Source organism: Marmota flaviventris, chromosome 5, assembly GCF_047511675.1.
Source record: "Marmota flaviventris isolate mMarFla1 chromosome 5, mMarFla1.hap1, whole genome shotgun sequence".
NCBI lineage: Eukaryota > Metazoa > Chordata > Mammalia > Rodentia > Sciuridae > Marmota > Marmota flaviventris.
In genome coordinates, this window is record NC_092502.1 from 90,088,198 (window position 1) to 90,115,424 (window position 27,227).

General features: G+C 35.2%; 1 protein-coding gene across 7 annotated transcripts in view; it reads left to right on the forward strand.

Annotated features, from left to right (window-relative positions):
• Positions 1–21,841, forward strand: part of Arb2a (ARB2 cotranscriptional regulator A) — a 474,828-nt gene extending 452,987 nt beyond the window's left edge. For 6 of the 7 annotated variants that reach the window (XM_027927921.2, XM_027927922.2, XM_071612418.1 and 3 more), the window contains one exon: positions 18,810–21,841. In XM_027927921.2, the coding sequence (XP_027783722.1) occupies positions 18,810–18,952 (143 nt within the window). In that variant the 3' untranslated portion in view covers positions 18,953–21,841. Of the gene's footprint in view, positions 1–13,541; positions 13,571–18,809 lie in introns of those variants that run through there. The other variant, XM_071612416.1, reaches the window with a different exon arrangement.
• Positions 21,842–27,227: the final 5,386 nt, after the last annotated feature.

Consider the following 27,227-nt stretch of genomic DNA (forward strand, 5'->3'; position numbering starts at 1 on the left):
ATGTGGTAACATACAGGAGAAAAACTCTTAATTCCATAGTTATGAATACTAAAACTGAATTTCAATGAAGTTCTTATTTCTAGAACTACTTTTTTATAATTTGAATTTGCAAGAGCTTCACTTATATTTTATGTTTGATGCATGGTCATAAAACGTGAACTGTTATGTTTGAGCCAGATACTTTTCTGAAATAAAATATGAATATTCTTGATTATAGACTAAACAGTGTTTTGTCTTACATGTATAAAATACAGGTTTAAGATTCAAGTGAAAATTGTTCCAAAAATTCAAAAAACATTCTCTAAAGTTTATTTTAGATACTACATTTCAGTGTCTTGAGGTTGCATCATCTCAGATTTTTAACATTTTTTTCTATTTCACCTTTAAAAATAAGAAACTAGAGTTTTATAGTTTAGTATATTTCACTGAGACCCATGTGCTGCCCTTCATCCTTTTGGTTGTTCCTTCATGTCAGGAAGAGATATGTGTTGTATAAAAGTAAAAATTCCACCTTCTGTGTTAGGGTACAACAAGCTTATTGTGCTATGTTCAAGAAAATTACTCTTTTAAAAAATACTGAGCTGGAATGGTTACACAGAAATCTCATGTTTAGGAAATGACCTATTGATTGGCTGTCTGAAGTTAGAAATATTGACCTTGAGGCCCCTTTCTACAATAGGTTTGCTTTTCACAGCTTATCAAAGATTTCTATCTATAGTCAGCAGAGAGCAAATGCTCATCTTCTCACACCCAAGACTTATTTAAGATGCTTTAGCAAAATTAATTAATTAATTAATTGAAGATAATTGTATGAATATAAGGAAGTACATATACACATTTCTTATATCGTGCTAACCCATGACATTCATAGTCACTTTCTCTATTGCAGTAACTGCTTTCCTAACCTATCATTGTGGCATGTATCATCATTTTATTTGGTGACATGGCTGCTGTGCTAACTTCTTTATATGATGCTCATCATTAAAAACACATAACCAGGAAAACTGGATATAATAACAGGCTTTTATCTGTTAAAAGATAAAGTTAGAGAATGAAGGGAAGAAAGGAAAACCAATAGAAATTAAATAGGAAGACACACTAAATATTTGTATATGGTATACTGTTTACTTTCCAGTAAGAAAAATGCTGTCCACTTGGGACTGTTCTTTTTCTGGGCCATCCATATGATCATATCTTATTCTCCTTTGAGCAATAGGGAATAATCAGTTATTTTTGTTAATTTTTAAAGTAATTTAATAAAAATTTGTTACTTTTTTTCTTTTTGGTGGTGATGCTAAGGATCAAACCCAGGGCCTTATGCATGTACTATTGCCGAGCCACATCCCCAGCCTAACTTTCCTGGACTTTCTAAAACAATCTACAATTGAGTATGTGTGGGAAGGAGAGAATATATGATATATAAATATATTGTGTAGAGAGGATATTTAACTTTATTTTTTAAATTTATATTATATCAAAAGGCTTCTGAAAAATTCACATTGGTATCCCAAACCATAGCTATAATTTTCTCATTTTCTATTTTAATGCAAGACATAGATGCAATAGGTCTTGTTACTTTAAGAAAAAAAAATAATAAACTAAGCAATCAAACTGTCTTTAACTGACACTACCAATTGGCTTATGTTCTAGTAGTTCTCTGTTGTGAAATTTAAGCACCTGTGATTTGGCCTTGGCTAGTGCAACAAATATTTATTGAGTGTCAGGCACTGTTCTAGGATATAGGAAAGGGGTCAACAAAGCAAAAACCCTTCCTTTATAGAACTTATGTTATTATTTACTAAGTACTGTGATGTTTAGAAAGTTCTGTAACCTCTCCAGACCTAGGTTTCACCATCAGCAAAATGAGGATAATACCACATACTTTGTACATAATTTGTATGTAAAAATGATTAGTGTCATATCAGGAACATAGTAAATAATTTTAACTTTCATTTTCATTTATTAAAGATGATAATAATTACTATAAGAACACATTACAACTCTAGTACTACTTAAAAATCTATCTGCTTAAAATTGAATTTTTAAAATTGTCCATATTTTGTGAGCTACTTATTGATAATGTTTTCTGGTGCAAGTAATACCTAAGCTGAAAATTTTAGAAACCTGTTGTCAGATTTGGGACTTCTGTGATCTATTTGTTCACATATAGGAGTGAACCCAGAACTATTTTTTGAAAAAAGTCTTGACCTTTCTCCCTGAGGAACTCCTTTACCACCACCTGCTTTGATGGGTATCTGGGCACATATCCCAGTGAGCCTTCATAATTTCTGGATACTAAAGCATATTGATGTACCAAAAAATAGCAAAAATAATCTGTCATCCTTGCCCAAGTATGTAATCTCAAACTTTCTGGTATACAGTTCTTGTTGGAAATAAATTAAAATAATAATTATATATGACTACCTAAATGATGTATAATCCATCCATCCCTTTAGATATGCGTAATTTCATCCCTTGAACAAGCCAAACTAGCCCAGACTATCAATACATCATCTTAAAGCTCCTCTGCATTTCTTCCCCTGAGTTTTTCTTTAGTGTTATGTCAAGTCTTCATTGATGATTCAGCAACTTAAAGCCACTATTGTGCACAGTGGTTTGCTTTTATCACCTGGGTGCAGATAATCATAATCAGTTAGGTTACCCTCTCTGTATTTGTGAATAAAAACAGAGTCAAATTATTGGCCGTCTAGCAACTGTGAAGTTGCGTACCTTATCCCTACTTTATCTCATTTCACTACTAGCTCTTTACTCATCATCCCTTTTTTTTTAAATTGAGCTAGTATAGTGTTTCTATAAATCTTCTCAAGTGCTATTTTCAATAAAAGATATGAATAAATAACTATTAAGCAAAGCAAAGGTAACTTTATTGTCTGTTCTGTCATAGCATGATACATAATATGATATTATAAATTTTTTACTATTAAATCATTGTAAAGGTTTATCATTTCTTAACACCCTTTGTTACAGTTTTTAAATAAATAATATTTTCTAGCAAACAGGTTATAACATTCTTTATTATTCTGGTTCTTAAAGTACCTTTGTCTTGATGCTATAGATTTTTCTTCATATACTACTTCTTTTAGCAAAATTTTCCAAACCCCTGTATTCCTACTGATGGATATAAATTTTGACCCCAAAACATTGATATCTGACCAACTCAAGATATGTTATTTTTAGAAACCAACATCTTCCTTTTTTCATGTGCAGATTAATACTCTACTTTAACCTAACAAGTGGCTTCAAAGGTGTTTCCCATCAGTATGAATTTCAAAATTTTTTCTGTGGGATAGAAATAAAATAATAGGTACCATCTGCCTACAGCAATGCATAAAAGATGTATTTGAAATTCTTTGGGAACAATTCCCATCCTTTGCTACTTTAGCAATATCCAAGTAAGAAATTCTCACTCTGGCTTTAAAGGAATTGGAAGGGAAAGACCTTCATAGCCTTGTAATGAAATTTAAAATGTTGCGTACAGCCAGTATACAAAGCAACAAAATGGGAGCAATATGTTCTTGCCAAATTCTCTAACACATATAAGTACATTTATTCTCCACTACAATATCTCAAATCCCAAGATGATAAACATTTTTAAACTCAGAGGTAAATTTCATTACAGAGGAAGAAAATTTAATTTCTTAGGCAACATTGAAAAATTTCAGCCTATTAATCATCTGGAAGTATGGGGGGGGCATATGAAAAGCTCAATTAAAGTTTTGAAATGTCTTATTAGGATGAAATTCAGTATAGATGTAGTAAGGATTATGATTATAAACAGTGTTTCATAATTCTTCTTAGTAATTGTTTAGGTATATTCGGTTGTGTTCAGTTTTTATTGTAAATCAGTTGTTAGTGGAATTTCATATTTAGTTTAGTTATTCATGAATTCTCTCAATCCTAATACTTTATAATACTATCTGATGTTGAGTAGTCAGTCCTATTTAAAATGTTCTCATGCTATTTTCTAAACTAATCAAAAGTAGTGGTTTACTATTTTTACATAATGCATTTGTGAGTATATTATTTAATTTAAAATTAATTCATTTTTATCTTAAGGGAAGATGTTGTTCTATATGTATAAGTAATGTTATGTAAATAAGTTTAGGATCTTTTAAGAATTCTTGGCATGTAGAAGATAGTTACATTGTGGGATTTGAATAGGGGAGGGAAAAAATATTAATAAAGGACATGATTTGGGAGGAAGAAATTGGGAATAAAATTAAAGTAGTATCAGACACTGTGAGGACAACTCTAGACTTGGAGACTGAATGAATCAAAAATAGTCTTATTTCCACATTACCTTAATTTGCATGAAAAGTGTTAGAAGTATAACTGATACTTTGAGACACTGTCTGAGTCTGTCATAAGGCCTGAAGTCAGCAACTGGATAATATTAACTGTTCTTTCTAATGTGTATCATTTAAAAAGTCAATCAGAAAAATATAGTAACTTGGGCCAGCTTTATTTTTTTTTTATTTTTTTTACTCTTATTCTCGTCTTTATTTTTATTTTTATTTTTTTCCTTTAATTTTTATTGTTGGTTATTCAAAACATTACATAGTTCTTGACATATCATATTTCACACTTTGATTCAAGTGGGTTATGAACTCCCATTTTTACCCCGCATACAGATTGCAGCATCACATCGGTTACACATCCACTGTTTTACATATTGCTATACTAGTGTCTGTTGTATTCTGCTGCCTTTCCTATCCTCTACTATCCCCCATCCCCCCCCATCTTCTCTCTCTACCCCATCTACTGTAATTCATTTCTCCCCCTTGTTTTTTTTCCCCCTTTCCCCTCACTTCCTCTTGTATGTAATTTTGTATAACCATGAGGGTCTCCTTTCATTTCCATGCAATTTCCCTTCTCTTTCCTTTTCCCTCCCACCTCTCACCCCTGTTTAATGTTAATCTTCTTCTCATGCTCTTCCTCCCAACTCTGTTCTTAGTTACTCTCCTTATATCAAAGAAGACATTTGGCCTTTGTTTTTTAGGGATTGGCTAGCTTCACTTAGCATAATCTGTTCTAATGCCATCCATTTCCCTGCAAATTCTATGATTTTGTCATTTTTTAATGCAGAGTAATACTCCATTGTGTATAAATGCCACATTTTTTTTATCCATTCGTCTATTGAAGGGCATCTAGGTTGGTTCCACAGTCTTGCTATTGTGAATTGTGCTGCTATGAACATCGATGTAGCAGTGTTTGGGCCAGTTTTATATTGTTTTTAATAATTCACATGATTTTATTTATCTTATTAGTTAATGGTATAAAATAGCCTCAAATATATTTATACCATTAAATATATTTGAGGCTATTTTGTTTATAGTTTAAAGTTTTCTTAAATTTATAACTGGAAGAAAGAAAACATCTAAGAATTAGGATAAAACAAAACTTAAATCATTCACATATGCTATGATTGTTTTTATAGAAAATTGAAAATCTACAGATGAATTTTTAGGATAAAAAAGATAATTCAGCAAAAGTTTCTGGATACAAAATCAATATACAAAAATCAAATTCATCCTTATATTTCAACATGCAGTTAAAATAAAATGTTTTAAAGTCCACTTACTGCAGCATCAACAAATATGAGGTAGTGAAAATTTAAAAGATATATATTTGTGGATTCAGTCACTCAATGTATGAAAGATGACTGTTCTTCCCAAATTGATACATAAATACCAGCAAGATTTTTTTAAGAGATAAGGATCTTGCTGTGTTCTCCAGGCTGGCCTCAAATACTAGGTCTCAAGCAATCCTCCTCCTTTGTCCTTCATAGTAGCTGAGACTATAGGCCTGTGCCACCAAGCCCAGCTTACCAAAGTTCTTTTTGTAGGTGTAAAGTACTAAAATCTTAAGATCACTCTAACTTCTGACACCAACTACAAATTTAGATATCCCTAAAACTGCCATTGGGGTTTGATGATTTATCAGATGTACTCACAGAACTCACTGATAGCTATTATAATCACGCTACAGCTTAGTACAGCAAAAGGATACTGAAACATAAAGAAAGAAAAGTAGTTGATGTGGGATCAGGTTAATCAAGGAATTAGAATAAGTGACTATGAAACTGGATCTTCAAGCTACTAGACATACATCTTCTAAAATTTTTTACTATGTCAGTTTACAAATATTGACTACATTAATACAAAATGTCTTTGTAGCCAAGTACAGTGGCACACACCTACAATCCCAGTGACTCTGGAGGCTGTGAGAATCATAAGTTCTAGGCCAGCTTTGGCAACTTAGCAAGACTCTGTCTAAAAAAGAAAAAAGTAACGTGTTTGCCTATCATGACCTCTGGTCTTTAGATTTCTCAAGTGTGATATGAAATTTCATTATTATTTAGTTATCTTTATCATTTTTATTATTAAAATGAAATTCCATCTGGGGTCCTCCCATATCTTTACTGTTTTATATTTAATATATTGCTATCTGTATCTCAACTTGGGTCAAGCCAAGTACATCTTGAGAATATGAGCTGTTGAACAGTTGAAATTTGACTCTCTGAGAGTTCTCAGTTCTGACCATTCCCTAACCTTCTTCTGATGTTATTAACTAATCTCTTTAGTTTAGCTAAAGAGATCTAAAAGATATTTTGAGTGTCAATGCTTATCAACTGATTTCTAATGAACTCTGAACCACCTGAATCTACCTCATCAGTTTGTTGGTACAGGCTAGAAAAACACTCAACTTCCTTCAGCTTTATTAGAGTATCCAACCATCATTATATTTCAATTTTAAAGGAATTTATTTCTTAACTCTAAATGCTAGCACACCCTTCAATATATGATAGCTTTATCAATCTGTGTTGAAGGCGAATAAAGTCTGACCTCAACCTTCAAAAGCTTTACAGTAGTAACATCTCTGGCTGAACTTCAGAGTCACCAGAGTCACAGATGTTCATTCCCTGAGATACGACTTTAGAAGATGGGGACCTAGGCTTCACTTTCTAATTTTGAAGACAAAGGAGATAATACTGAAACACAAGACAATATGTTGACTAACTAAAGATATTTTTAAAGGGAGAGGTCTTACAAATTTGAAAAGATTTAAGAAATGTCAATTGAGCTGGGCCGAGGAAGACAGGAAATACTTACAGAAGAGTTAAGGTCATTATAACCCTGAAAAGGCTGGGACCACAGAATGGAGGACTTTAAACCAAAATAAAGAATTTCAACCTATTTGATAGATTAAGGGGAGCCACTGGATATTTTTGAGCAGAGGAAGAAGTAGAGGACACAAACGATATTTTAGAATTTTTCAGCCATTAACAAGGGTACAAAATAGAAGCAAAGAGATTAAAGGCAATAAAGACTGTTAAGTGGCAGTGTCTCAATTCTAAATGATAGGTCATTAAATCTAGATTACTCTAGCTAGCAGGGGGAATGGAAAGGAAAAAAGATTAGAAAAGCTGTGCTTAAGTGTACTCATCGAGATTTGTTAATTCATTGATCACAAAGCAGCAAAGTAGGGAAAGAGAAAAATCAGAGGTGACTCAGGCTTTGAGGTAGAGTGCTAAAAGAATGTTGTGCCCTTCCATAGAAATGAAGAACTAAGTGGAAAAGTCTAAAAAGCAAGCCCAGTTATGTCTAAACTCCTTGCAAAAATGGAATGCTGTGATATTGTATTCCCCATCCCAATATCTTCCCACCTCACAAAACAGTCCTTATTCTAAGGGCTGAGAAATCAGAGGTATCACAACATATGTAAAAGAAACAGAATTGTTAGAAAAAATGTTTGTAGTTCAACTACCTTTTATATTCATTACTTTTAAAAATTGTTTTACTAGGCTCTATTTCAAGTCTTACTGCATCTTACTATTACTGTATCATTGATTTTATTTATTATAAGTGAACTATCAGTAAATGAATTTTTGTACTCTGAAGTATATAGAAGACTGAGGTCCAGAGAATACTCTAGAGGCCAAAGGAGTTAGTGAATGCAATCAGGAAGACTTAAATCCATCTTTCTAACTCCCCATAATCCATTCTCCACATATCATACCAGCCAGTGTACTCTAAAAATGCAAATCAGATTATATTTTTCCCCAGTTTTAAACCCTGCAAACAGCCCTCCCTGTGCACTTGGAATAAAACTCAAACACTTAACCATTGCCTACAAAACCTTACATGGCCTGGAGGCTGCCCACCTCTCAGAGTCATCTTCTACCACTTTCCCTGACCCATTATGCAGTTCTGTCACTCCAGCCTTTCAGTTCCTCGCCTGTGAGAATCTCTTTCCTTCTTAAAACCCCTGCTCTTTAGGAGTTTTGTTGAGGAAGTCAGTTTCTAAGTTGAGATGATGGAGTGTTGGACCTACATTTTCTTCTAGTAAATGCACAAACCAAGGTACCCTTCAACAGATCAGTGGGTAAAGAAAATGTGATATATGTATAAATTTTATATATATATATATATATATATATATATATATATATATATATATAAATTATATATACGTACATACATATATACACATATATAATATATGTTTATATATTATATAATATATATCAGAATGTTACTCAGTCATAAAAAATAATGACTTTTGACATTTGCCAGTAAATGGATGGATCTGGAGACTATCATGCTTAGTTAAATAAGCCAATCCCCAAACACCATATGTCAGATGTTCTCTCTGATATGCAGATGCTAACACGAAATAAGAATGGAGGGAAAAATAGAAGCTCAGCAGATTAGACAAAGGAGAATGAAGGGTAGGGATGGGAAACAAAATTAGGAAAACAGTAGAATGAATTTGACATAACTTTCCTATGTACATATGTGATACACCACAGTGAATCTCCATATCTTGTACAACCACAAGACTGGGATCCTAATTAGAATAAAATATAGTCCATGTTTGTATAAATATATCAAAATATACTAATGTATAACTTAAAAAGACAATTTTTTTAAAAAACTGCAGTTATTCTTTCAGAACTCTTCCTGCAGCACTTTGCCGGCAGTCATCTGCCATCCAGGTCTCAGGTCAAAAGTTTTTTCCACTCACTTAAAAGTGAAGACCACCTCCACCTCCCCTTCATGCTCTTCACATTCTCTGTCATGCTTTTTTCATAGTACTCCATCTCTCTTAAATCATGGTCATTGGTTTCCTTTTCTCTCTGATATGTTGATGCTAATACACCAATCTACTACTAGCAAGTATGCTTCAAAAACAGAGTCTTGCAGGTGCAGTGGCATGCATCTATAGTCCCAGCAGCTTGGGAGGCTGAGGCAGGAAGGTCAAAAGTTCAAACCAGCCTCAGCAATTTAGGCCCTAAGCAACTTAGCAAGGCCCTATCTTAAAATAAAATATAAAAAGGACTGGGGATGTGGCTCAGTAGTTGAGTGCCCCTGGGTACAATTCCTGGTACCAAAAAACAAAACAGTCTTTATATATCTTGCTCACCACTGCATCCCCAGCACCAAGAAACAGTACCTGGCATACAATAAACACATGTATGACTGTATGAATTAATCAGTCACAGGAACTCTGGGAAAACTGTATGCTCAAAAAATACATCCATTTTAGAGTAGAATCCACACTTAAGGAAGGAGGACCACAAAGATTCAGATATTTGTTTTTTGTTTGTTTGTTTGTTCTGAGACAGGAACTCACTGTGTTACACAAAATGGGCTCTATCTCATGATCCTCCCACCTTCCCCTCCCTAGTAGCTGAGATGACAAGCATGCACCACCATACTCATCTTGTTGTTTTTCTGAGTAAGAAAATCATTTTGCAGTTCAGTCAGTCAAGCTTACTTTCCCTCTGTGTTCTTTTCTAAGAGTTTTATGGTTTCAGGTCTTACATTGAGATCCATTTTGATTTGATTTTTGTGCATGGTATAGGATAAGGGTACAATTTCATTCTTTTTTTTTTAAACCAGGGATTGAACCCAGGGTGCTTAACCACCAAGCCACATCCCCAACCCTTTTTATTTTTTATATTGAGACAGGGTCTCACTAAGCTGCTTCTGGCCTCACTGTATTGCTAAGGCAGATCTTGAACTAGCAATCCTCCTGCCTCAGCCTCTCAAGCCACTGGGATTACAGGTGTGTGCCACCATGCCCTGCTATTTCATTATTTTCTGTTTGTTTATGGTGCTGGAGCAATTTTGTTATTTTGCATGTGGAAATCAAGTCTTCTCAGTGCCATTTATTGAAATACCTATCCTTTGTGCATCATGTCCTCATGGTGCCCTTGTCAAAAATGAGTTGACAGTATATATTTGAATTTATATCTCTCTTCTGTTCTATAATTGTTTTATGTTTCCGTTTTATGACAATATCATACTGTTTTGATTACTATAGCTTCCTAATACAATACTATTTAAAATCAGGAAGTATGATGCTTCTAATGTTTTTCTCAGTATTGCTTCAGCTAGTCTTGGGTTTTGTGGTTCCATATAAATTTTAAGATTTTTTTTTCTATTTCTGTGAAAAATGGCATTGGAATTTTGATAGGGATTTGCTTAGATAGACCTGGAGGACATTATGCTAAGTTAAATAAAATAGACACAAATAAAAATATTGTATGATCTCACTTCTGTGTGAATTTTTTTTTAAGTCAAGTCTACATGAGATAAAGAATAAGAGTGGTTACTATGGGCAAGGAAGAGAAGAGGAAATGGTAAGATATAGGAAAAAGTATATAAAGGAGATTTGTAGGATAGAAAAAAATCTAGAGATCTAATGTACAACAGGAGAGCTATAGTTAATAAAACTTCATTAGGGATTTGTGTTAATAAATATGTTTTAGCAGGTGGTCACAGAAAAAAAGTGATTATGAAAGATAGGTATGTTAATTTGCTTCATTACTACCCATATGTATCCCATGGTATTATGCTATAAGCCACAAATGAACACAAAAATGTTTATGTTTAAGTAATATTAAAATAAAATAAAATGCCAGAAGAAAGTAACAAAAGGAAACTGGAAAAATCCAACTAAAACTTGGATTTTAGTTTTTAAAGGACACAATGTGTCCCTGGAGTCCAGGTCTTCTGGCAATTTTATTCACTGTAGTCCTCATGTTGTTTTTGAGACCTATAGACTTATTCATACTATATACCTGCTACTTTGTATCCTTTGGCTTAAATTTCTCCATTGCTTCCCCTCCTTCCTACTACTATAAAACCAAAGAAAGCTCTTCTATATTAGCTCTCTGAGTTCAGTAGACAATTGAAGTAATAAAAATGCATCAATTTTTTATTGTTTGGGAGCAGGCTGATTAGTAATAATATTTGCCCCAAGGCTCAACGTGAGATACCAACAGCTACTACAAGCTGTCTACTCTGCCTCAAGAATAAGTTTACTTCCTAGAGGTGTCCCTTAGGGTCTTAAACTACCCCGTGACCCTCCCTCCCCTCCTACCTCCACCAAAAGATAAGAGATACTTGGTGGAAAAGTTACTAAACAAACAAAAGTACAGGCTTCCTTCCAAAACTGCAAATGATCCAAAAGCTTCTGCCACTGATTTTGTCTTTTATTTCAGCCTCTTTTCTGGGGTCAAACTTGACATCCTGTCTTTAGGGTCTCAACACAATGCCAGATAGGCTTGCAACCATGATAGAAATGGAAAGAGTCTTGCCTGTATCTTATACAGAAAACTTAACAAGGCAGTGTAACCTGTTTACTGAGCTACACTTAGTATTTCCTTTGTATAGTCTCCATGAACTTCACACCCTGCCCTATTCACACTACCTTCCACCGTAGCAGTCTCACACTTATCCCTTCTAACTTGCAGGGTCGCCATTAAAAGCCCTTCTCTATTCTAACATTGGCATGTTTGTATTGTTTAAATTATATTCTTAGAAACTCTAGAGTTAATTTTAAATAAATTTCAGTTTTATTTTAGAAAGCACATTATTTTTCATGCTCTGATATTTCTCTGGTTCTTTATAACTTTCTAAAAATAACTGCTGGTGAGCTCATAAATTCATTAGTTGATCCCACTGGGACCCAATAATGCATATTACAGACCTCCTGATTTTTATGTATTAGATTTTCTCAAGAATTCCCTTACCTGGTATTATCAACATAGCTATATTGACAGGGTCTTCATTACTTTCTAATTGCCCCTACTTCTTTTTCTTGTTAAAGATCAATTTTTAAAATACAGCTTTGTCATTTTTAAAATAGCATAGACATGTTATCCTGTTAATATTAATGTGTTTCATAGCTTTGTAGTTTCTTGCTCTTGTTTCATAGTAACTTACAGTTTATTCATTTTATTACCTTTTGCTTTAAAAATGCATTTTTAGTGGGAGGTGCACAGTGAGAAGATAGGGGCATGAGTTGGGTTTTTCTCCCTGAAATATAGATATAAAAACATGATCATTTGTATTCAGTGGTGATTTTTGTGAAAAGTGATAGTTCCTATTCTAAACCAGAACTTAACAAGTAAATTGTGCATAGATTGTTCCATGACCTTTTGGTCTAAGGCCATGTAAAATAAAATGAGTAGCAATAATAAGAATAGTGAATGACTAACCAAGAAATCCTTCTGGATTATCTTTATGGTGTAATTATTTACGTTACCCTCAGAGTGTCCATCACTCTTTACTGTTTATTATTTGCTATTTACCAGTAAACCTCATCTCTGGCAAATCTAAATCATGTAGATATTTAATATCATTTAAAGAAAGACTTTTTGCTTTCCAACAGAATTATTCCCTCTATTCATTGACAAGGTATACAATCCACTGCCTCATTTTAAAATATTCTATTTATAAGGCTAGTGGTATACCTCAGTGGTAGATCACATGCTTAGCATGCACAAAGCCCTGGATTCAATCCCTAGCACCAAAACAAACAAAAAAATTCAATTTGCAAGAATCATATCTATGTTCCACTTAGATATGATAAGTAAGGCAACTCATACTATCATAATATGATAGTAAGGCAACTCATACTAAACAGGATACAGCTTCAGAATAGTATAAATCTATCAAAATAAACATCAGGATTTGAGCTACTAGCTCAGTAGCATATTTTAAGCATAGTTTTTGCCCCCTCCTCCACCTAAAAAAGTTCTCAGCACTAAGATTAAGAGAAATGTAGACAAGTATGCCTTGTAAGAAACTCTTAGATTGGAGTCATCACAGGAAGAAGCAAGGAGAATACACAAGATAGAAGATATAGTAATGTTTTCATCTCTCTTATTCTGTTCTTTGAGTGCTCTCGGTGCTATTTTCAACCATCTTTATGTTTAATTTCTAAAAGCTATTACATGAATGTAACCCTCTTTGTCAGTTCTATCACAAGACACTTTTTCTTAAATAGGTAGTCTTTTGGGAAAACAAATGATACATTTTAGCAATTTGATCTTTCTCACGTGATTTATAAACTCATCCTTCATACTTAAAGTTTCTAATCCTTTTGACTATTTGTGTTATCTTTGCTGCCTTGAAATTGGTAACAATTCATTTTTACAAAAGTGATATAGGCCAAGGATAAATATTCAGTGTGGTATTTTAATTAGAAGCTCTCTTGCCTTTTAGTTATTTCACAATGAATGTCATCATTGACAAACAGTATTTGTGGAAGAAACATAAGGAAAATAATAGGTAAGTGTTCTCTAGTTTGCACAAAGATAAAAAAGAATAGAGTTCTGCTTGTTGGGAGAATTAGTCTATAATATAACAAAAAATAATTAACTATTTGTTTCTATTCAAGCTGGCCTTTGATTACCTAAATACTTCCTATTATAACAAATATTATTGCAGTGTTTTTACTATCTTGAAACAAATTCCAGAGTTACCATAATCTACCTACTTAGAAGATAGTTAAATCATTGTAATGCTTTTATTAATGTATAGAAGGAATGTAAAACATAGTAAAACTAATGTGCATTTCAATATTAAAAGTGCTCTGGAAAATCGGTATGAGCAGGCATAATAAAAGTAGTCAGATACTTGGTCCTATGCATAAAATCACCATGAATTTGACAGCTACAAATGCAGGTTCATACAGGTATGCTTATTGGCAAAGCAAGTACCATGGCATGGTACCATCAGTGATGAGATTTTCTCATGGAGTTAGCCACTCTCCGTAATCTTCTGTAAAGCACAAAGTAAACAGTCTCTTCAAATTACAAGGTTGTTGCACTAAGAAAATTCAGTACATATTAAAATTGAGTGAAATGTACTTTAAGTTTATTTGCAGAACAAATTCAAATTATAAGACCATATAAATATAAATAGGTTTTTCAAGTACATGAATAGCGGTGGAACATTTGAAAACCATGTGGGATGCAGAACAATTCATCATGCAGTAGGGTCCTACAAATTACAGGATATCCACCCATCACTGACCTTCTCCTGCTTAATGATAATAGCACCTTCCCATCATCTTGACCACCAAAGATATTCCTATAAATGTCCAAAATATCTCTAGAGGACACTACCATTCCCATTAAGAGCCACTGATTGAGACTGAACAAAGGCACTTTTTTGTAATGAAGCACTATGACCCTTTACCTTTTACTTTTATACTGAATTGATTTTATAGATTAGGAAACTGAATTTACCCCCAAAGTGAATTATCCAGCTAGAATAAGCCTGCTGGTCGAAAAGGATATAGAAATCATTCCTGAGAACTAGAAGGCATTTAATGTGGGAAAGCCCTTTACATCCCACTTTGTGTAAGCCTCTCTAGATTAGGAAAATGGGGATTTGAAAAATGAAAAGAAGTTTACAGACCCTAAAAAGGGGAGCTTTTGATAAAGGTAATGTTGTGCAAAAGGAAAGACCGTGCTCTGAATGAAAAGCTATTGTTCTCTCTTTCAAAACATGACTAGGGATAAGTGGAGTGGACTAGTTTCCCTTTACTGCCACATCATTGCAGTTTATTAATAAATGGATACGTGTGTGTGTGTGTGTGTGTGTGTCAGGGGTCAAACCTAGGACTTCACACATACTAGACAAGCACTGTACTCCTAAGCTACATCTCCAGCCTTTTTTTTTTTTTTTTTGAGACAGGGTCTCATTATGTTGCTGGTTGCTGGCCTTGAACTTGACGTCTTCCTGAGTACTTGGGATTGCAGGCATGTGCCACTGCACCTGCCCTAGATGCTTTTTTTAATTGGCCCAGACTTAAATCTTGTATATCCTTTTCAATAGATAATTTAGTGGCCAAGTATTTCTATATTATGGAATAAAACCACCAGTCTTTACTTCCTAATGTGTGTGTGTGTGTATGTATGTGTTTTGGGGGTACCAGGAATTGAACTCAGGACACTCCACCACTGAGCCACATCCCCAACCCTATTTGTATTTTATTTAGAGAAGTCTCACTGAGTTGCTTAGTGCCTTGCCAGTGCTGAGGCTGGCTTTGAACTCACGATACTCCTACCTCAGCCTCCCCAACTGCTGGGATTACAGGTATGCACCACCACACCTGACTAAAGCAATGTAGTTTTTAAGTACTAGAAAGCTACTCTCAAAAGTTTTCATTCACTGTTATGTAGATTTTTACATTAAATTGAAAATATTTTTATTGAACATTGTCAGTGAAGTTTTGAAAATGGTCTCCCAACATGATCTTGAAATGTGTCTATACAGCCCCCAAAATAGACATGCAGTTATCCAACTTCCAAATGCAATTATTATTAAAAATCCACTTTCAAATTTTCAGAAGTTTTATATAAAATATTAATTTCATCATACACTTGTTTAAAGAAAATCTTCCCTCCCCTGCTCCATTCTCTATAATTTTGTTGATGGCCTACCTTGCTTACTATCTTTGCTGCTATTAACTTTCCTTCCTCTTCCTTATTATTTATACTCTTAAATTACAAGAGTAAATGTTGAGAGTCAGCGCAGGTACTCAGTTATTTCAGTAACTTTTGTCTTTTCAGCCCAGGACTAAACAAGCAAGGAATCATCATAAACTAAAAATAAAAAGATTTTGTGAGAACTTTATCAACAGGGAAATTTATTCATCCTTCAGAAAGATTGTCACCAGGAGCCTGGCATGGTGGCACATGCCTGTAATCCCACCTGAGACAGGAGTTCAAAGCCAGCCTCCACAAAAGCCAGGTGCTAAGCAACTCAGTGAGATCCTAACTCTAAATAAAATACAAAATAGTGCCAGGGGTGCTGGGGATATAGCTGAGTGGTAGAGTGCTTGCCTTGCATGCACAAGGTACTGAGTTCCATCCCTAGCACCAAAAAATAAAATAAAATAAATAAATAGTGCTGGGTTGTGGCTCAGTGGTTGAGTACCCCTGAGTTCAATCCCCAGTACCGAAAAAAGAAAAGAGAAAGATTGTCACCAGGAAAGAATAAAGGTGTTAAAATTGTTTTAGACCATTGACTCCTCAGGTCCCTTTAGATTCATAAATTGAATTGGTTTTCAAGGGGTGGGAGGAATTAGGAGATGAGTTCCCTGAGAAAGCTTACAAATTGATCATATAGTTGGTAACACTAGCAGGTGTAAATGTGATCACTAAGGAGGAAATGCCAAACGTAGCAAGAAGCTTGGGAAATTAGTAGGAAAAAAGACAATTAACACCTTTTTCTTTCTGAGTGTGTGTGTGTGTGTGTGTGTATGATGTACTGTATATCTGAGAATGGCCTGTCAAAAGGAAGAAATACAACTGATTTTAAAATATTTTATAAGTGCAATTTAGTAGTTGTTTTTAAAATGAAATTGGAGTTGCAGATGCTATAGAGAAAAGATATTTCATAAACCTACTTGGAAACTGGGCCTCCTTCTAGATATATCCACAAAATTTTATTTATTTAAAGTACACATGTCAGTTATATATGGAGAATATAAATGCCTCCAAATTTAAAAATTCCTTTTAAGATTATCATTTGAATAAATCAATAATAATAATAATAATAACAATAATAATAAAAATGTCTGGATACATTTTAAAGAACTTGAAATTTTATACACCTTTTGATGCAGACAAGCGTATATATAATTTTTTCCCAAGAATTCGATTAAGAATTGTCAGAATTCAGTTAGGCACTTTAGGATTTGCCAGGATAAAACTACACTCATCCCTCCCTTTCACTGAATAATATTGAATTGTGCCTGAAATGAGTAAGCAAATAGAGAAAAGACCTCATTTTTTTAGTCTGAATACAAGTAGTGTTGGGGGATATTTCTCAAGGGTATGACTTCAGTATTGGATCTTAGTTCCAAATGCAGGTTCATAAGGCCAATCTGCCAAGGAGAATAAGATGAGAACATCCCTGTGAGAGCAACTATGAAGAGAAGGGTTCTCTGGCAAGGCCAGTTCCCACAGCTAAGTCACATGCACAGATTGTAGCTTCCTACTCTCTGGCCGACCGACCGCAGCCATAGCATCCTTATTGTTGTAACTCCCAGATTGTGATACTGTCACAAAACTGTTGCTAAGCAACAAATGTGGTTACCAGGTCTCGGCGAATAGCTGAAGGGGAAAGCAAAGTGTTGCACCATTGTAGAGTAACCATAGCAATGACCTACTATTACAGACTAAAGAATTATCATTAACAATGTTAAAGTATCAGACAGAGGCCCTGAATTTGGAGACTTCCAAGCAATATCTCTGCATAATTGAGTGATCTAAGAAAAGATTTCAACTGTTTCAAAGCTTTTCACTCATTTCTATGGTAGTCTTTGTATTTATTTTTTATTTTTGAATTTTAAAAATTGTTCAGTTATGAAAATATTGTTTAAATGATATGAGCTTTCACAAATAGTCAAAACCAGATTAACTTATTGCTTCATGTATTCTCATGCCTGCATCAGTGTTATTTGCTGCCTGTGTCAAACTGAAAGTAGATTTGATTTGGAAAACAGTGTACATTAATATTAAATCAAAGCCATAGAAAGAAGCTGTAGTAAAATAAAATAACCCTGTAGAACTGACGACTAACCTATGTTTTCTGATTTCCTCCTTACAAATCAGTAGGCCTAAATGCCATTTTAGTAGTTACCACTTTGAAACATTTTTTAAGTTATCCTAAATCTACCCCTAAAACCGTAAAAATGTCACCCATAAGATACTTCAAGGAATAGTCTCTTGAATCTTGTCCTTTATTAAACATCCCACACGATTTTGTCCCAGTGACCTCGCTAAGACAATCATGTATAACATCACAACTTCTGGGAGAGGCAAGAAAAATCCCCCCCCCCCCTTTTTTTTTTTTTTTTTTTTTATTGGGAAGCAAAAACGCTTGAGTGCTCTGGGGCGGGTGTGGAAGCGGGATCCAGCTCACAGGGGAAACCAGTGCGCGCGGAGCCTGGGGAAGCAGGTGGCTGCCAGGCAAGAGAGGGAGTGGCCCTTCCGCCGAGCTCCTCGATTGGCCCGGAGGGGTTTAGGCCACGGGCTTCCCGGCCGCGCCTCGGGCAACCCACGAGGCAGGTCCCGACCGCATTCCCGCATCGGAGACGTGATGGGGACTCGGGCCGCAGTCGGCCGGAGGCCCCTGGGGCTTCGCACCCTGAGACCCCGCGGAAGTCCGCGTCCCACTGAGCCCTGGGGTGGGGCAAAGTAAGCCCTCAGGTGTAGGTACTCCCTGGAGCCGCCGCGCCGCGCGGTGCCTCGCCTCCCCCGGGTAGCCAGCTTGAGAAGCGCGCCCACGAGGGGGCGGCGCGGGGCTCCGAGGGCTGCGGGGACCCTGGCTCCGGGGGCGAACGCGTGGCAGCGCAGGGCTCGGGCTGGACGCGCGGAGGACCGCCGGGTGCCTTGGAGCCTGGCGGTCGCCGCCCCAACCTGCGCCCGACCGCGAGCGTGGCCACTTCGTAACTGAATCTGTGTTTTTCGGCAGGCACCGACCGTCACGAGCTAACTTCCTGGAAGAGCTTCCCGTCTATTTTCAAATTCTTTACCGAAGCCTCTGAGGCAAAGACCAGTTCCCTCAAGCCGACTCTGACACGACGCTCCCACCGAATAAAGCACGAAGAGCTGTAAGAGGAGAGCGAGCGAGACGGGGGAGGGGAAGCCAAGGAACCACTCTGGAGCATGCATCCACACGTCGCCTAACTGCTTGCTGTCGGGGAGCAGACTCCCAGCCCCTCATTAGATTGTTTTCTTCCTAGAGCACAGGGTCGTGATATATACATCTAAATAGCGTTTTGCATTATTTCTAGATGAGTGCAACTGTCAAAGCAATATGGGTTCACTGGTCGTGCTTCCTGCGGGCTGAGCTCGGGCTTCGCGCTGCCCGTCAGCGCGCAGATTAAGGCTGACAGCGCCCTGCCTGGCGCGGCCGGCGCTGCTCTAATTGCCCTGACGGAGCCCGCGCGGGCGCTGCGGGGCGAGCGGCGTCTGCGCGGTCCTACCGCCCGCTGCAGCGCAGCCGCTGCTTTCTTCACCCGCCCACCCCCTAATCATGTCCATTTTTCCCGCTCTGAGAGGAGCAAGCTTTTATTCTAGACTTCAAACTTTTCATTTTAACCAAGTTTTTCCTCAAGGGCATATTATGCCCCCCCTTAGAAAGTGCCGCCCATTGCCAAATTTAAATTCAGAACATGAATGCGATGATGTACTATGTAGTTTTGGGAGTGCAAATTGTTCTCTTCCTAATGATCTATTTTCATTTCGAGAAGAAAATCTTTGCATAAAAAAATCTATTAAAGTACCGAATCTGCTTTACTGCTGAAAATCCTTACAAGTTGAATGTGAGACTTTTACAGTCTCTAATTTCAGAAGAGACCACTTAAACCAAAACATAATGAGCAGATCTTTTAAGTATAGGTGGGAAAGGTCTAATTTTCAATGGAATTTCCAGCTTTCTGATTAGGATTGACTTTACTTTTTATATATGTAATGTGTATTGAGTGGTATTGTGATTTAGATAACACACTTAAGTTCTGCTTCTTAAGTCTCAGCTGTGGAGAAAGGTGGTGGTGGTGGTTGTCTTTGTTGTTGTTAATCCTTACTAGAGTGATCTACTTAGAGTTTTCCTGAGCTACAGATAGAATTTTTTATTATCATCAGGAAAATAAAACTCTACTCTGGAGCCTTTTCCTTCTGAAAGGCTAAGAAGGGCTAAAATGATTCTTTCTGTTTTCTTCTCCAATGGGGAAAGAGAGATTTAGTGTGAAAGATTTTCTCCTCTTGGCCCAGTGGCATAATTTTTAGTACTCCACTTCCTATGTAGGGTTTTACCCTACAGTTTCAACAATTAAGTATTTTAATAAAGTTAAGATTGGCCAACACTGAAATATAAGGGATAAAATAAGTTCAGATTTTTCTGACTTTCAATTTAAAATATTAAAAATTAACATTATCAATTTTTAATTACTTGACTTTAATTATCTAGTGAAGATTGTAATAGATGAGGTTCTGAATTTAATATTTTTCATCCTTTTTTAAAGCATATGCAACAACTAATATGCCTGCCTTATTTGAGAACATGATAAAATGTACCCAAAATGACTTAGCACTCTTTAATGCCTCAGAAAAAATAACCTGAAATCAATCACCTCATGGATAAATTTTTTATATTATGTATCAATTGCAGCAAAGTTTAAAACCTGAATAATATTTCATGCTGTGTTTGGAATACAAGCACATTCATTAGTTCTATAGTTTCAATGATGGCAAACTAAAGTGATCTTTTTTCAGTGGTTGTGTCTGTATCTTTTGATGTTATTTAAGCAGAAACAACCGTAAGAGGAAAAATCAAAATGGCATTTTATACAGCTTCTGGGTGGTTTAAAATGTAATCTCAACAATGTCAAGCACATTGGTCTGTGGTACTGACCCTTTTTTATCTGATCTTTCCGATTTTAGAAGTAATAGTAGACTATGTAAAATAATGGTATCTTCCAGTGAGAGGATTTGAGAATTGATGTGAATTGAATATATTTTTCCAAGTGTTACAAATTGTGTGGTGTTTTCAGTATATGAAAATGTTCACAAGAAACTAATTTTGTAGCATTTAAAAAAAAAAACCAACACTTGTGCAATGCTAAATTTGCGAAGCTTCTGCAGCTGAATTAAAGCAAAGTAAATATGCTCAATTTATAAACCAAAAGACTCCTATTCCTTCTCTCCAATTTTCTCACCTCTTTTTAAAAAATCTTTACTTGTAACTAGAGAAAAATCACTGTTTAATTGCCTTTAATACTTTAAAACTGCTGGATTGTAAAGCCTTGTTTAACTATCTATAGAGAGATATTTGCAAACTTAAGTTGTGTAAATGTAATTTCTACTTGTGGATCTGAGCTGTGGCAACCCAGAGAGAGCTAGGCAAACCATTCCAGACCACCTACTGATTACTGATCAGATTCCTTGTTTGTAATGTAGGATTCTTTAACCTGTTGATTATGGCTCTGTTGGTATAAAGTGTAGTGATATTGTCAACTCAATTTTCCTGCAGTAACAATAGCAGTTGGTAGTAGCCGCCTGCTTACGGGTGGCCAGTGTTAACAGTATTTCTGCTCTGATCTTCTCCCCATTTTGGTGCCCTTGGGTATTTTAGGTGAACAGAGATTTAAAGTAAAGATATAGAGTCTTTATTTTAATTACATACTTAGTATGTAGAGCAAGTGGATGGAAAAGGAGTTGTTGATAATGTAAGATTCAAAATAGTCCTGTCAAAACTTAAAAGCCACCTAAGCTTTGCAACTTTCTAAAGGTACCTAACCATACAGTCATTAAAAATCTTCATGGATATTTGAAAAGGAGACTATCAACTTGTCATACTTGTTCTTTTCTCATATTTCTGCCTTGTGCTTCAGTCGGGTTGCATTCTTGTTGATATGTCAAAAAAAAAAAAGATAAGGCACAGGCATTTCCTGTATATTATATATTTCTGTTCACCATTTTTAAATAAAAAGTTTTTCTCAACAAGCAGCAGTGTATTATTCTTGCTCAGAGTTCCTTTATTCACCAGCTGTATAGAGGTTTTTAAACTGAAACATAAAATGAATGATGGAACAGAATTCATCAATATTTTAAACCTTATAGGTACTTGTTTTTACTATTATTGTTGCTGTAAGGTAATATCCTAACTTTAGTAGAATCACAATTTGGCTAGCACTATTCACAAAAGTAACATTTTTAAGTCATTAGTTTTTACTATCTAAAATATAACGTTAGCAATAAAATTTGAATAATGCATCATCAAACTGTTGTTTTATAAAGTAAAATTTAATATACTACAAATAAATGTGTTTTCCAAAGGGAGTCTGGGGAGATTAAATTGCTTCTAAACTCCTATGTGTGAGTCCTTGATATACTATGTCCAGTTTGAAACTGACTTGTTTACATTTGTTTCATAGCTATTCCTTCCCTAAAACCTGTAACTCCTTTAAGAGAGTGTGGATAACAAGATATGTTAACTATGTTATCACTGCTAATAAGTTAGAATTTATTTTGTGTTTCTCTGGATTATGTGGACACATGTATGTGTGTGTCTTGTTATAATTGTAGTTTTTACTGTAAACTGATAGGTTCCTGTTGGTAGCTGCATTCCTAATTCATTTAAGAAAGATTACTATTACAGCAAGTGCAAAATTTTCTCAAAAACTTTCCCCATGACACTGTGGGGGGAAATGTCTTTAAATAAATGTGAGATAGTCTCGTCTTTGAAATATGGGTGGCAAAGGGGGGGGGGTAATGTGATTTTATGATTACTTATTAGGGGCTGTAATAATATAAAATAAAAGACTCCAGGAGGTACTCCCTTTCAAAAATTGAATACTTTCCTTCCTTCCTTCCTTGTATAGAATGACTGAGTGGGAGTCTCTTGAATTGTTCGTCTTCCTTTTATCTAATATTCTATTAATCTCCAAAAAGATCAGTTTGAGTCTGGGAAAGGGTTTTTAATCAACACTTCACAAAGCTTAAAGCTACCCTACCTAAAGTATCAGCTTTGTTAGGCGGTTTTAGATTTAAAGCATTGCAACTGTCATGCACTGTACTAAAGTAAAGAATGTACACCAAGTGGAAGATGTTGAAAAGAGGGAAATAGCACAAAGTCGATTAGTGGAGATTCAAGAACAGAAGTAGTCATCAAAGCATTCCAGCATTTATCTCAAAATCTATGTAGGGTTAAAAAAAAAGCAACAATGATAGTTTTAAACCTCACACTTAGGAAGGATGAATGTTGATTTAATTGATTCATTTGGATCGATGTTTTTAAAGTTTCACACCACTGATCTTTCATGTAGTGATGTCTTTAGCAGTCAGTGGTCTGACATGAGCCTTCTCAGATTTCATCAGTGGAACTCTCCATGACATCTAAAATTATGCAACAGCCTGTTCAATGTTAACTTTGGAATTGAGAGACCTCAATGCCAAAGTGCATATTACATTGAAGAACTCTAATTCTTAGAACAAAGGTTTTATAGGAGTAATAACTGTAAATGAGCCACAGAGGTTAAAGAATTGCTAGATAGAAGAAACTTGTCCTAAAAGTTTGACCATTAAGTGGACATCACAGCGTGACCAATATTTTCCCCTTGAATGTAAAAAGGTTCAAAATGGAAATTTGGCTTAATCCATGAGACCTTCCAGGCAACTTTTCCCAATCATTTGCTTTGAGATTTGTGGAAAACCTTTCACTATATTCTCTGTATTGTTGGGATTGGGTTTTGTTTAAAACACATGAAACATGTTTTAGAAAGAAGTCCTGCATTTTTCCCCCAGATGATTCAGCTGTTTCTTTGGCTATTACATTGGGTGATATGGAAAACTATCATAGGTAAAATAATGTTGAACTGTACTTTGTGACCAGCCTGCAGTACCAATACAAAGAATCTGAAATGAAAAGACAACCAACACCCCAAGAATGATATGTCTCTTTTTAAAGTTTACAATTTGAATAATGAACTTGGATAGAAACTTGGCAGGAAAACAAACCATGGCACCATCACATCACCAACCATTTTCACTTTTCTGTCCAATTTCAGAGTGCATGTGTTTGTGAGTATTTCACTAGATCAGTGACAGCTCTTTATTTGCATAATTATATGCTCTGGTCTGAAGAGAAAACTAACCCCCAAATTTCATGGGTCACCAAACTGCAACAATCAATGTTTTATCACGTATGCTAAGCAAAATCTAAGAAGCTATATGAAGTTTCTTGGGGAGTTTTTACTCCTCAGAAAATTAAAGAGTTTTCCTCTCCTGAATAGATTCAAAATCTTTCCAAGTTCTTTGTAACTGAATTCTGTTTGAAGGCAAAACTAGAGATTAACATGTAGATCTGGATCGTAGACTCACTAGCATTACTTCAAAGTGGCTTAAGAGGAACATTTTTGGTGCACTAAACTTTTAAATTCTTAATATTGCCCTTCATGCTTTCAGGAAAAGTTGTTGGTCAAATTATGATTAGCCAAAATGGAAGTCCAAGCAACTATCATTGACTATAAAGTTCACTTCCTTCTTTAAAACAGCTCAGGGTTTTTTAAAAACACATAATAAAAAATATGTCTATAGGTACATATATGCATATGTCTCACACACATAGATATCCATCCATGGGATACAAACATCCATTCCTACACTCCACCTGAAATATACAGACAGCATAAACTGTATGTGTATGGTATGTCTATTTGGTGCCTGTAACACAGTATGTGTTGGTCACCATGAATGTTTGTAAACATATTTTCCTTTAAATAAGTCTTTCATGTTCAAAATCTGCAAGGCATTGTATTCAATATTTTTAAATATCTCAAGTTCATTTGCATCTATAAATATTCTTTGTATGTAAGCTCTATTTGTATGTAAGGTTGGCTTTATTTCATTAAAGAAAAAATTGATTTAAACTGTTGATGTCTTTAGTTTGTAGGCAGTCTGCCAAATCTGAAATACAATAGAGCACAGACACACAGACAGTGACTTTTCATGGAGTTATTAAAATCCTAGAAACTATGTCTTTACCTACATTCTTGAGAAATACACTAGAAGTATGATTTAATTCTTCAAAAGTACTTAGATGTGAATTTCATTTAAGAGCATATACTGCAAGTGCCTTTTATTTGAAGGGATTTGTCAGTTTTTTCATCAGGCAGTTTACTGTCATCCAACAAAACATCAGGAAAAAGAAACATTTGAGGGAAAATTTAAGAATCACATAGTTTTGAAGTATTTTATTCTCTAAAAATGAATGAGAAGTCTTTTAGAGCAGATACCAGAAATTTCCTTAAATTATACTGTTATTTCAAGTGAAAAGGAAAAGAATTTCTCCCAAGTTTTAATAAAGTTGAATTACATATTAGACATTTACTTGGTTTTATAACCTAAAAATCCTCTACTTGTCAGGATCACCACACCTCACCTTTGTTACTGTTGTTATTGAAATGTTCACCTAGTTACATTCCCTCTGACACTCTCCCCCCATCCTCTACCTGCCCAGAAATGCTGTTGGAACTGAAGGTCTTGGATTCCTCTAGGTGAAAATTCCTCAAAATTGAATCTGTAAAAACAAATAAGTAAATCAAAGTTCAGCATTTTAATCAAAATGACTTGGTAAGCAAATGAATCAAAGTTTAACTATAGGTTTAGAAACTAAGTGTCTCTGAGTTAGATGGATTGCATTTTATTTTTTAGAGCATAAATTCTTCTAAGGAAAATAATAGACAATAGTCATGCCTATTTACTTTTTTTGCCTCTATTTGACCTTTGTGGGAATATTGCTTAGAGTTTCAGAAAGGGCTCTCAGTTTTCGACTCTGCCAGAAATGAAAAAAAAAAAAATCTGTTATTTTCCACTGAATTCTACAGATGAGAGGATTGACCCTATACCTAAAAGGCCTAGGTTTCCCTTTTATCATTTTCATTTCTTTTTGCTTAAGTGCCACCTAATTCCATTGTTTCTGAAAAGGACAACTCTGATCCAGTTCATCTTCATGTTCCTCCAAATAATTTTCCAAGGTTTATTTTCTTCTCCCTTTTTAAAACCACAATCAAATAAATGGCTTTTTTCCAATAAATGTTCACACCTTTTCTGGGTACTTAGATAATCAGGATTTATCAACTGAAGAAATATTGATGGTTGTTGTGGCGGTTTTGTTGTGGGTTTTTGTTCGTGGGTTTGTTTTTTGCTTTTGTTTTTGCTTTTGCTTCAGTAAATTACTTAATATCATCCCCTGGAATAACCAGCTCTAAAAATAACCCTAGCACAGAGTGTCACAATTTGGCTTTCATACAGTTTTGAAAGAAAACCATTAAAATTGCATTGATCTTACAAATATTGATCTAGTGCTTGATATCAAATATCAGATGAAATGCTGTCAGTTGCTGCTGATCATTGTGTCAGCTGTTTGAATTCACGTCCTCTTCTTTCTTCATTGTCACATGGATTCAAATTGTCAAGGCTAAGTAAGATTTTCATGATTAAAACAATTAAAATCAACTCTTTTCCTACTTTTCTCATTTCTGGTTTGACCATAGCTAATAGTCTACTTGTTTGTCACATGACGTGTGTGTGTGTGTGTGTGTGTGTGTGTTTCACAAAAGTATGACTGCTTACTAAGTAGGTTATGTTTCTCTGTAGTCCCATACTTAGCTTTCAAAAATTTTTTTTTAAATCTGTATCCTGCTTTCTTTCTGGTTACTGGTCTTTTAAAGAATCAAATGTGTGTTGTTGTTGTTTTTTAATGCAGTTGTTAGAGTACTGTTTTAGAACTCACAATGAAATCATAGCCATTTCTAATGTATATACACACACTACAATAGGTAAATTGCTCATTTCATTCTTGGTGACAGATATACAACTATAGCCTTTAGCAAATATGGACAGAATTATTAAGGTGAAATACAATATACAACATACTATATGTATATTCATAAGTTTCTCAATAAACTCATGTTATCTAGCAGGTTAAGTCACACTCAGCTTTTATTTCCTATTAAATCTGGAAAAAAAACTAATTGGGAGTACGTTTCGAGTCTCAAAACATCTTTTTGTTTCCTCTTTCCACTTTACGTTGTATATCAGCGATTGCTGATTGCATTACTTTGAAATATGGAACACTTTAAGGATCAGTTAACATTGCTGTTTAAGCTGAAATGACTGAGAAAGAGCAGAACCCTCCTAGAGCACTGTTTAAATTGTACGGCTACATTCGTATTTCTACATTTGCGGAGAGAAGAAAAATCCTAGCCGCACGAGTTGGTGTCCCTTTCCCCTTTTTACACCTGAGCTCCGATTGGGGACAGCGAAGTGAAGCAAATTGAAGCCGCGCTCTTCCCAGCACCATGGACAGCGCCCAGCGCGCCCCCTTCCC